Source organism: Notamacropus eugenii, chromosome 3 (assembly GCF_028372415.1).
Source record: "Notamacropus eugenii isolate mMacEug1 chromosome 3, mMacEug1.pri_v2, whole genome shotgun sequence".
Classification (NCBI taxonomy): domain Eukaryota; kingdom Metazoa; phylum Chordata; class Mammalia; order Diprotodontia; family Macropodidae; genus Notamacropus; species Notamacropus eugenii.
Window position 1 is genome coordinate 285652567 of NC_092874.1, and position 12312 is coordinate 285664878.

At 41.0% G+C, this 12312-nt stretch overlaps 1 protein-coding gene across 1 annotated transcript in view; it reads right to left on the reverse strand.

The window, feature by feature from the left end:
• Nucleotides 1-594: 594 nt before the first annotated feature.
• Nucleotides 595-12312, reverse strand: part of LOC140534579 (tyrosine 3-monooxygenase-like) — a 70767-nt gene continuing 59049 nt past the window's right edge. The window contains exons 12-13 of the mRNA XM_072655753.1: nt 3831-3964; nt 595-3061 (exon numbers count right to left, since the gene is read on the reverse strand). Coding sequence (XP_072511854.1) covers nt 2902-3061; nt 3831-3964 — 294 coding nt within the window. The 3' untranslated portion in view covers nt 595-2901. The remainder of the gene's footprint in view (nt 3062-3830; nt 3965-12312) is intronic.

Below are 12312 nucleotides of genomic sequence, written 5' to 3' on the forward strand. Positions count from 1 at the left end.
AATAAAATGCACACTCATTTTGGTATGAAAACCTATCTTACAATACAGGAAAGTGGGGGAGAAGGGGATAAGCAGGGTGGAGGGGGGGATGATGGAAGGGAGGGCATGGGGAGGAGGGACCAATTTCAGGTCGACACTCATGGGGAGGGACAGGATTAAAAGAGAATAGAAGTAATGGGGGACAGGATAGGATGGAGGGAAATATAGTTAGTCTTATACAACACAACTATTATGGAAGTCATTTGCAAAACTACACAGATTTGGCCTATATTGAATTGCTTGCCTTCCAAAGGGAAGGGGTGGGGAGGGAGGGAGGTAAAGAAGTTGGAACTCAAAGTGTTAGGAACAACTGTCGAGTAATGTTCTTGCCACTAGGAAATAAAAAATACAAGTAAAGGGGTATAGAAAGTTATCTGGCCCTACAGGACAAAAGAGAAGATGGAGACAAGGGCAGAGAAGGATGATAGAAGAGAGAGCAGATTGGTCATAGGGGCAATTAGAATGCTTGGTGTTTGGGGGGGGAGGGGAGAAAAGGGGAGAAAATTTGGAACCCAAAATTTTGTTAAAATTAATGTCAAATAAATAAATAAAATTTTAAAAAAATCTACTTTAATCAAGCACATATATCATTCATTTAGTTCAGGGGAAAAAGTCAGCACCCTGAACTTCAGAGAAAATACAGAGAAATAAAGATCAACAGACAGGGCTTCCAATTGTCTGGCCATAAGCAATACAGACATCACAGATCAACAGACAGATTGAACTGTCTGACCATTACATACATACGTGGTTACCAGAGAGAGAAGCACCAATATCTGAATTTTTGAAGCTAGGGGGTTCCTTAACAGTTGCCCAGAGTCTCATCTGGCCAAACAAAACTTCCAATGAGTAAGCCCCAAAGTAAAACCTCACCTCAGGGTATTTATTTGTCTTTCAGATCTGGAGGGCATGTCCCCTCTGATCCAGTGCCTCAATAGAAATTAACAAGAGGTACCAAGGTCCATTATTGAGCAGTGAAGATCTTTAATTCTCCTCCCCACCACCACCACCATTAACCTTACATTAACCTTACAGAAGGGAAGACTCGTAGAGGATGTTATGACTTTTCTCCAAGTATCTGAAGGTTTGACATATTGAAGAAGATTTTTAATGGTCATCTCTTCATTTTTTGTTCTGATTTGCTCCAGAAGGCAAAACCAGGAGCAGTGGGAGGCAGTTGTAAGGAGGTATGTTGAGTGTTGATAACAGGAAAACCTTCCAAATAATTAAAGCTGTCCCAAAGGGCAATGGGTTATCTCAAGAGGTATTGCCCTGCTCTGCTTTATATCATTGTCCCCAAATTGCTCATTGTCCCCAAATTGCAGAACTTCAGAGTTGGAAGGGACTCAACTTGTTGTGGTTGATGTTGCTTGTCTTTCATTTTCAAAGATACCCAACAGCAAACTAATCAAATCCATAATTGATATTGACATTGGATCCCACAAGGGGTCACTTAGTTTTTTTCAGTCCCCACCAAGTGAAAGGGAAGCCATAACCTCTTCAGGCAGCTCACTTCAAGACAGCTGTAGTTAGTTTTTCTGTACATTGAGCCAAAACTTGTCTCTTTCAAGAATTATTCCTAGTTCTAGGGACTCTAAGGACAAGCTGGGTAAAGTTACTTCTTCTTCTATACAAGAGACTTCCAAGTACTTGAAGACACTGTTGTTTCCCTGAATCTTCTCTTTCCCAGGCTACTGGTTCATCAATAAGTCCTTGTATGGTATAACCTTCAGATGCCTCCCTAATCCTCACCTGGATTTGCCAACATCCTTTTTCAAATGTGATGCCTGGTGCTGAACACACTACTTGACATGTGATCTGTTCAGGGAAGCATATAGGAGAATGGCCAGCTCTTCATTCCTGGAAGGTAAGTCTTTCTTAATTCAGCCTAAGATCATGGAAGATTTTTGGTTGCCATAGTACAGTATTCTCTCATATTGGGCTTGCAGTCAACCAAGAATCACAGATTTTTTTTTTAGGTAAACTGTTCTTTAGTCAAATCTCCCTAATCTCGTACTTGTGAAATTGGCATTTAAAAACAATCCAGTTGTAAAATTTCACATTCATCCTTATTAAATGTCATTTGCTGTCCACACTGTGGCCCACTTGTAGAAGGAAGGAAAGGAGAAAGAGGAGGAAAGAAGGATGGAAGGAAGGAAGGAAGGAAGGAAGGAAGGAAGGAAGGAAGGAAGGAAGGGAGGGAGGGAGGGAGGAAGGAAAGGAGAGAGGGAGGGAAGATGTGAGGGAGGGAAGGAAAGGAGAGAGGGAAGGAAAGAGGGAGGGAAGGAGGGAAGAAGAAAGGAAGGAAGGAGGAAAGGAGAGAAGAAAGGAAAAAAGAGGGAGAGAAAGGAGAGAGAGGGAGGGAGGAAAGGAAGAAAGAAGGATGAAAGGAAGGAAGAAGTAAAAGGAAAGTGAAGGTGAGAAGGAAGGAAACAGTTCCTACTTAGCATCAAGAACTTTACAACCATTGGCTCATTTGATTCTCACAACAACCCTGGCAGGTAGGTGACATTATTGTCCCGTTTTATAATTGAATAAACCAAGACAGGCAGAGGTTCTGTGTCTTGCCTAGAGTCCCACAGCTTGTAAGTATGTGAGCTTGGGCTTGAATTCACGTCTTCCAGACTCCAAGGCCCCAGTTTCAACTTGACTTTGATACCCCTGGCAGGAAGCTTAAGGAATGAATATGATTTAGCATAAGACATCCTTGGCCTTGAAAACAGTCTAAGACTCAAATAGCGAGTTATGCAAATACTCTTTTCTAACCACTTAAGACTTGGGCCTGGGGAAAAGTCCAGAGGGAGCAATCTATTTGTGAACAGGACTGAGCTAGACTGGGCGTCGTGGGGATCCAGTGGGAGCTTAAGCCACTTTCTCCAGGGCATGACAAACATGTTCGAGGTCTGCTTTCACTTGGCGGAGCACCATCTTGACTTGCTGAACTGAGTCTAGAACATCTACACAGCAAGTGGAAGGATCATAGCGAACTGAGAAGGGTTTCTGGATCTTCAGAATATATTTCCTACCAGGAAAAAAAAGGAAGCACAAAGTCAGCCCCCTTCAAACAGAGACACAATACACAAGACAGCCATAGTCAAAGTCCATTTGCTTACAATATTAGAAAGGAACCAACCTTTTACTAAGTGTTTACTATGTGCTAAGCACCGTGCTAAGGGCTTATACAAATTTTTTCTCACTTGATTCTCACAACAACCCTGAGAAGTGAGTACAGATTCCATATATTTTACAGCTGAGAAAACTGAGGCAAACAGACGTTAAGTGACTTGCCCAGGGTCATACAGTTAGAAAATATCTCAGGCTGAATTTGAACTCAGGTCCTCCTGACTCCAGGTCCAGCTCTCTCTCCACTGCTCCATGTAAAGAATAGAGGAATTGGAATCAGGAAAACTCTGGGTTTAAATCCTGTTCCTGACCGTTAATTACTGTAACCTTGGACACAACATTTAACCTGAGCCTTAAGTGTTCCCAACTGTAAAATGGAGATGATGATGATGATAACGACACCCAGAGTATCTACTTATAGGGGTGTGGAGCATTTTATATAAAGCCTAAATCTCTGTATAAATGCCAGCTATGATCATCAGGAAACACAGTGCACCTAAGCCGAATCATAGCTGTGCAAGGAATATCCTGCCTTCTCACTCGATCAGGTTACCACACTTGGAGGGAAAATGGCTCAGTACGTTGATTGTCACTCTCTTGCTCTGACCCTGGCTCCATGGTGTGTCCCACAAACCCACCTCTAGCCTATTCAAAGGCTGTTCACTCACCGGAGCTTGTCCTTGGCATCTTCCAGACTTTCTGACACAAAATAAATGTGCTGGAAGGTCTGGTCTTGATAGGGCTGGACAGCAGCAACTTCGGGGTCGAACGGCTTATGTTCTGGCTTGCTTGATAAAGCATGCTAAAAGTAAAAAATGAGGAGCAAAGAGAATTGATGAATGTGCATACTAGAGCACTGAGGTCTTGTCTACTTTCAGGAAAAATCTTGGGCTAGGGGCTCCTAGATTTACAGCTCTAGGGAACATTAGAGGTCATTTCTGTCCAATTCCTTCACTTTAAAGAGGAAACAGAAACCAAAAAATTAATTTGCCTTCAGAATCTTGAGAGGCAGAATCAGGACCTGAAATCAGGACCTTTAACTCCTAATCCAAACATCTATTCAGTGTCTTCTAGCTTTCTAGGAGATATTGTTGTTTGATGCCAGGAAGGTGATATTATGACATGCAAGTGAATTGGATTTAAGTGAGGCAGGACTGTGCAAAGCCATCAGCCTCACTTTCACCTCCAGAGCCATGTGGTTCCAGTGATAAGATATAGATTAGGATGACTAGAAATGGCTCCTATGTAATGGGTGACCTTGACCTTTTGAAGCTAAAGATTTTCTCAGGTCTCAGTTTGCCTGAGGCAACACTCACTCAGGGATTAGGGCTCAGTAATCAGAGCACCTTGTACCCCAGTATTTCAAGAACTCGGCTTCCTCAATCATTCAATCAATCAAAAAGTATTTCCTATGTACTTAACAGTGCACCAGACACCATGCTAAGCCAGAAAATGGTCTCTGCCCTCAGTTCTTAAGCTAGTTTTTGTTTCTTTGGCAGTCAGTCTGGTGAAGCTGCTGGATCGTTTCTCAGAATCATGTTTTAAAATGTGTAAAATAAAACAGACAGAAGTATAAAAAACCCAATTCTATTGAAATACATTTATTCAAACTATTGTTTAAAATGTTCATTGACCCCAGGATAACATTTGTTTTGTCTACCACATGAGGTCATTATCTGTGTCCAATTAGATAATTCATTGGGAAAGTTCTTTGAAAAGTTAAAAATGCTATTAAATGTGAAATATTGGAGTACGGAGTTAAATGCTCAGCTTAGGATCAGTAAGACCTGGGTTCAGATCCTGCTTCAGACACTTACTAGCAAGTCACTTTACCTTCCCATGCCTCAGTTTCCACACCTCTAAAATTAGAGGGTTGAACTCAATAATGGACCTCTTATAGGTCCTTTTAGTTCTGAATTTACAACCTAATATATGATATGAGTATTTTTTATAGCAAGACCACAGGTTTTCCATGCCAATCAGGGAAAGGTATTCCATAGAGGCACTTAGTATGTAGTAAATAACAATAATAATAATAACTTCACATCTTTAAGATTTACAAAGTATGTTGCTTAAATAAAACACCCCATTTGTTCCTTCTAACAGCCCTTTGGATGAGGTAGTGTGAGCGCTAGTGTTCCCATTTTCCAGGATGACCAAGTGAATTCTGAGACATGAGACTGGTCATTGTTGTTATTCAGTCATTTTCATCGTGTCTGACCCTTCGTGACCCATTTGGGGTTTTCTTGGCAGAGACGCTGGAGTGGTTTGCCATTTCCCTTTCCAGTTTGAAGAGACTGGCATAGTTTCACAAACCTAGAAAGGGACAGAGCGGGGACACAATTGTCACCCTTTTGAAGCAAGTCTGGTGCCTTGTAGATAGGAAGAATCATATGCTCTCTTTGCCTGTCTGAGTTAATGTACTATCCATTCCACCCAACCACCAAGGAGAATCTGATGCCTGGCATTGTCTCCCTCTGACATCAGCCTCTTGGAATTCCTGGTTTCTTTTATGACTCAGTTCAAGGGTTTCCATCTGCCTGAGCCTTCTCTTGGTCCCTCCAGCCTCTAGTGCACCTCTTTCCCCAACTTTCTGGATTCATTGTGTATGTATGCCATATACTCCTAAAAATGTACATTTGGGAGCCCCTATTAAATTGTGAGCTTTTTGACAGCAGGAACCAGGTTATTCCCCAACTTAGCATAGTGCTCCCACAATGTATCTGCTGACCTGCCTGGTTGTAACTCCACAAAATCCTCCTCCCAGGTTAAGTCATCACTTCTAAACTCAACTTCTAAAGTTTAATGACTCCTCTTCCCTCGGTATCCTCTCCCCTATGAGTGAAGGGCTAGAGGATGGAGTGCCAAATTGCTTCCAATGTCTTCCTTTGTAGAGGACAAAGCTGAACTTTCACATCATTCTACCTTGCATTTACTGCCCTGCATGTTTTCACCTCCACATAACAAGATGCCTCCCTCCATTCTCCTCCTGTACTGGGTGCCCTCTGATGTTCCATCCCTTCTTCCTCTTTTCCTGCCTTGTTTTGTGTGTTGTCTCCCCTTCAACACTTCCTAGCTCTGTGACCCTGGGCAAGTCATTCAACCCTGTTTGCCTCAGTTTTCTCATCTGTAAAATGAGCTGGAGAAGGAAATGGCCCAAGGTACAGAAACTGCTGCCCAGAATCACCCAATTAGTATACTTGGCACACTATTCACTGAACTTTTTCTATATAAGCTTTAGCATCACCCCCATTAAGTTGTAAGTTCCCTAAGGAGCTCCACCCACTTTATTAGTGTTATAATAAACTTTTGCCACTTTACTGGAAGACTGCTTGAATATGAGAATTCTTTCCAGACAACTCCACCCTATACCTCAATAATCTGGAGGTCTTTTCACCCCGAAACCACATCAGATTGATTAACATTAGCTTCTGTTTTGGTCCTGTGTCATTGTTTCATGGAAAAATACAGGACCATAACTAAACTATTCCTTCAATAAGCATTTATTACTGTGTTCTAGTCATTAAGGTAAGACTGGAGATAGAAGAAAAGGGAAATGAGCCCTGCCCTCAAGGTGCTTTCATTCTCTACTAAACAGTCAATAAATATTTACCAAGGGATCTGTGGGAGGTATCCAGGTAAGTAGAATTTAATCCTTTAATTGACAAAACTTTTTTTAATTTTAACTATGTCTGAAAGAAATTGTTCCGGAATGTGTTATATGCAAGAGTATTGTAAAACTGTTCAGTGGGGCAATTGTGCTCAGAAATGAATTCTCAAGGGAGGAAAAGCCACGGAATTTCTTGGTAGTCTCATGGTTTGCTGGTCATTTTCCACAATGAATGACTATATGTATAATGAACCATGAAAGGTCAAAGCCAGCCTTCAAAAAATAGACATGGCTTCACTGACTGCATTTGAACAGAAAATCTTTTTGCCTTTTCCACTCACTTTGGGTGAGAGAGAGGGACACTGCTTATCTGTGAAATGGTTCCTATTTGATGCTCAGGAAATTCTGATAATGTTAAGTAGAATAGAAGCTTCTTGGGGGTAGGAACTGTTATTATAATCATCTTTGTAACCCCAGTATACTAAGTACATAGAGTATGATGCACAGTAGATATAGTAAATGCTTGTTGAATTAGAGAATGCAGTTGAGATAACCAAGTTGTATATTTAGCACCACAATGATTTGTAGGTTTTATTTAATTTAAAACATAATAATAAACATAATGATAGTAATAGCAACTAACATTTACAGAGTGCTTTAAAGTTTCTGAAGAGCTTTACCAATATCTCATCTGACTCTCAGAACAATAATGGGAGATGGGCGCTACTGAAATCCTCATTTTACAGTAGAGGAAACTGAGGCAGAGGTTAAATGAGTTACCCAAGGTCACTCAGCTGGTAAGTATCTGAAGCCAAATTCATGTGGTTGTAGATATAGCTGTTTCTGACTTTGTAGCCCAGAACCATGAAGTTCCAGCCACTTAGTATATTCTGAGTCTGAAATATCAATTGGCTTGTCTCAAAGCTCAATGAACAATTGTCACAGGGATGCACATGATATAATGGAGCAAAGATATAATAGACAGGTATGGAAAGCTTCCCTTGCTACCAGTCTCCCCGGAGGTGTCCTAACTTGAGGGCAATGTGTCCTCTTCCCTTTCAACAATTCCATTTACAGCCCTTCTAGAAGCTCTTGGTGACATTGCCCCCTGACCCTGGAGCTCTCTCTGTCTTAGATGCTGTTGCTAGTAGCCTCAGAATGAAAGATGGGCTGATGCCCTGATTAAGGCTATTGGCAGGAGTCATTGCCTTCATGTCACTAAAGTGCCAACAGTGATCACCCTTGTGTGGTGACATGAACTAAAAAAAATAATAATGGTGATATGCTTCAGCATGTCCCATAAAATGTATAAGACATTGCCAAGCCTAGAGGCCTGTATTGGGCTACCCGAGTCTTTCTTACCTGTCCCAGGTCTTCGGTTGGCCAAACCGGATAAACATATGAGAGAAAGGACGTTCCAGAGTCAAACAGGGGTTGAGCTTTATTTCAGGGTCCGGGTTACAAATGCAGGGGGGTCTTCCTTAGGAGGAAGAGGGGGAGATTTCCTAAGGAGGCTAAGCTTAAGGGATTGGAAGTAGAAGTACAAGCAGGGAGAGAGGGGGAGGGGAGAGAGGAAAGAAAAGAAGCGGAGCCCTACTTTTCTCTTTGGCTCCACACGTGCTAAGAGAGAGCTTTCTGGCTTCCTCAATCCTACTTAATCTTCAGCCACACAGTTTGCATCTCAATACCATGCTGTTAGGTAACTAGGTGTGCTCCAATCCGGGACGACCTCGAGGGCAGGGAGACTCCACCCATCAGGTATCTCCGGGGGAGAGGCGGAAATACCCGAGCTAGCCGAGCTAGCTCAGTCTGACCTTCTCGAACCCCCGCTGTTCATGGAGGGCCTCGTAAGACTCTAAGATTTAGAAGTCCCACTTTTACCTGCCCGAGACTGTCCACACGGAATTGAGCTTCCAGTCCCAACAAGACATGACTTATCCTCACCTTAAAAGCCCCCAGCATGCTATTCTAATCTTCATTTCTCATGTTCTCATATAATCAAGAATCCTGAAGTAAGCTTCAATAAACCATTTAGGGAGGCAGTGTAAAGATGGTGGAGTAAGAGCACAGACTTGCTAGTGTTTTCCCCACAAACCCAAATACCTATAAAACTCTAAAAAAATTCTGGAGCTTTAAAACTCATAGAATGATGGAGTGAAACAAATCTCCAGTCCAAGATGGCCTGGAAGGTCACAGGGAAGTGGCTATCATGCCGAACTGGGAGCAGAATGCAGTGCAGTGTGGGCCACCTCGGCACAGAAGGGACATGAGCAGGCCATGAGAGACTGAATCTTGGGCACCTGTGGCAGTTTCCAGACTTCACGACCCAAAATTGCCAAAGACAAATTGGAAGGTCAGTGGAAAAAACCTGAGGGAACTATGTGAGAGAATAGAGTGGTCAAGCCCCATTTCCAGGGCAGTGGAGGGGGTGGAGGAACCTGCAGAAGATGAGGCAGAAGCATCAGAGGCAGGGACAGCTGCAACCAGTGACAGTGAATGTTTCTGGAGCTCTAGATCCACAGATCATGGTGGGATCGAGCAACAGATAGTACACTCCCCACCCCTACTGGAAGCAGAGAACTACCTTGACAAAGAGCTCAAAAGCCAAGTAAGTAGTTGGGGAAATGAATAAAAATCATAAAAAAAAGAATCAGACTACAGAATCTTACTTTGGTGACAAGGAAGAACAAAGTATACAAACAGAAGACAACAAAGTCAAAGCTTCTACATCCAAAGCCTCCAAGAAAAGTATGAATTGGTCTCAGGCCATAGAAGAGCTTAAAAAGGATTTTGAAAATCAAGTAAGAGAATTAGAGCAAAAATTATGAAGAGAAATGAGAGTGATGCAAGAAAATCATGAAAAATGCATCAACTGCTAGCTATGGAAGATCCCAAAAAGTACTGAAGAAAATAACATCTGAAGAAATTGTCTTAACCCAAATTGTAAAAGAAGTCCAAAATGTCAAAGGTCTAAAAAAGAGACAAATGCCCTAAAAAGCAGAATTAGCTTCCAGATGGAAAAGGAGGTCCAAAAGCTTATTGAAGAAAATAATTCCTTAAAGATTAGAATAGAGCAGATGGAAGCTAATGATTTTATGAAAAATCAAAAAATTATAAAACAAAGCCAAAGGAATGAAAAAATAGCAGACAATGTGAAATATCTCTTTGGAAAAACAACTAACCTGGAAAATAGATCCAGGAAAGACAATTTAAAAATTATGGGACTGCCTGAAAGCCATGATCAAAAAATTAACCTAGACATCATCTTTCAAGAAATTATCAAGGAAAACTGCCCTGATATTGTGGAACCAGAGGGTAAAATATATATTGAAAGAATCCACTGATTACCTCCTGAAAGAGATTTCCAAAAGAAAAACTCCTAGGAATATTGTGGCCAAATTCCAGCTCTCAGATCAAGGAGAAAATATTGCAAGACAGCCAGAAAGAAATAATTTAAGTATTGTGGAAATACACTCAGGATAACATAAAATCTAGCAGCTTCTACATTAGGGAATCACAGGGCTTGGAATATGATATTCCAGATGTCAAAGGAGCTACAATTAAAACCAAGAATCATGTACCCAGCGAAACTGAGTATAACTCTTCAGGGGAAAAAATGGTAATTCAATGAAATAGAGGACTTTCAAGCATTCTTGATGTAAAGACCAGAGTTGAATAGAAAATTTGACTTTCAAACACAAGAATCAAAAGAAGCATGAAAATGTAAACAGGAAATAGAAATCATAAGGAACTTACTAAAGTTGAACTGTTTACATTCCTACATGGAAAGATAATGTTTGTAAATCTTGAGACTTTTCTCACTATTAGGGTAGTTGGAGGGATTATATACATATAGACAGAGGCACAAGAGTGAGCTGAATAGATAGGGCTGATATCTAAAAACTAAAATTCAGGGGTGAGAGGAATATATTGGGAGGAGAAAGGGAGAAATCAGAATGAGGCAAATTATCTCACATGAAAGAGGCAAGAAAAAGCTTTTTCAGTGGAGGGGAAGAGGGGGTAGGTGAGAAGGAAAGAGTGAATCTTACTCTCATAGCATTTGGCTTAAGGAAGGAATAACATGCAAACTCAATTTGGTATGAAAATCTATCTTATATTACAGGAAAGTAGGGGGAAGAGGATATGTAGAGGTTGGGGGGATGATAGAAGGGAGGGTAAATGGAAGGAGGGTGTAATTAGAAGTAAACAATTTTAAAGAGGGATAGGGTCAAAAGAGGGAATAGAATAAATGGAAGGCAGGATAGGATGGAGGGAAAAATAGTTAGCCTTTCACAATATGACTGTTATGGAAGTGTTTTGCATCACTTCACATGTGTAACATACCAAACTGCTTGCCTTCTCAATGGGTATGGGTGGAGAGGGAGGAAGAGTGAGGAGGAAGTGGTGGGGAGGGAGAGCAGTTAGAACTCAAAGCTTTAAAAACAAATGTTAAAAATTGTTTTTACATGCGACTGGGAAATAAGAAATACAAGCAATAGGGTATAGAAATCTATCTTGCCCTACAAGAAAATAGAGAAGATAGGGAAAAAGGAAGGCAGGGGTGTGATAGAAGGGAGGAGAGATTGGAGGAAGGGATAATCAGAATGCACGGTGTCTTGGGGTGGACAGAGGAGAGAGATGGGGAGAAAATTTGGAATTCAAAATCTTGTTGAAATGAATGTTGAAAACCAAAAATAATTAAATATTTTTTTCTAAAAAGAAAAAAATAAAACAAGAGTGTAATTCAGTGGAAAGAGACTCAGCCTTGAAGGACCTGAGTTTGAATCCTATATTTACCACTTCCTACTTGTGTGACCTTGTACTTTCAAGTAATTCAGTTTTCTGGTACATCTCTCTATACATGATCCTATGATCCCAGATCATCTACTTTAAGACCATTGGCTTATTACAGATAAGGAAATTCATGCCTAGAGAGGTAATTTGTCCAAGGTCAGACAGTGATTAGAACAGAGGCACAATTTGAACCCAAGATCTTGCCTTCAAACTTGAAGGTCTATTTACTTGCCCCATACTGACAGCCACATTGTTAGACCATGAGAAATTGAGTTTCCTTTTCTTCCTCTCTTGTTCTCATCTCTGATCTCCATAGTTATGTCTCTCCTCCTGGTATTTCCTGCCTTTTCTTCTCTATATCCTTCTTTCTTCTTGTTTCTTGTCATATTCCTTGATCTGTGGCTTCCACTTGGCTGAGAAAAAGCTTTTCACTGCCTGTCTACAATAAGTTTCTCCAGTCAATAAGAGGAGTGCTTCCTTCTGTGCATAAACTTGACCAATCACAGCTTGTCTTCACCTCTTTCTGCTTTTTTCTGCTTTTCTGTCTCCTCCCACCAACTTCTTTTGTTTTCAATCCTTCAGTTTCTTCTGAAAATATTTTGTTCTAGTTTAGTCCAATCATGTCTGAATTTTCATGACCCCATTTGGGATTTTCTTGACAGAGATACTGGAACGGTTTGCCATTTCCTTCTCCAACTCATTTTACAGATGAGAAAATGGAGGTAAATGGGTTAAGTGACTTACCC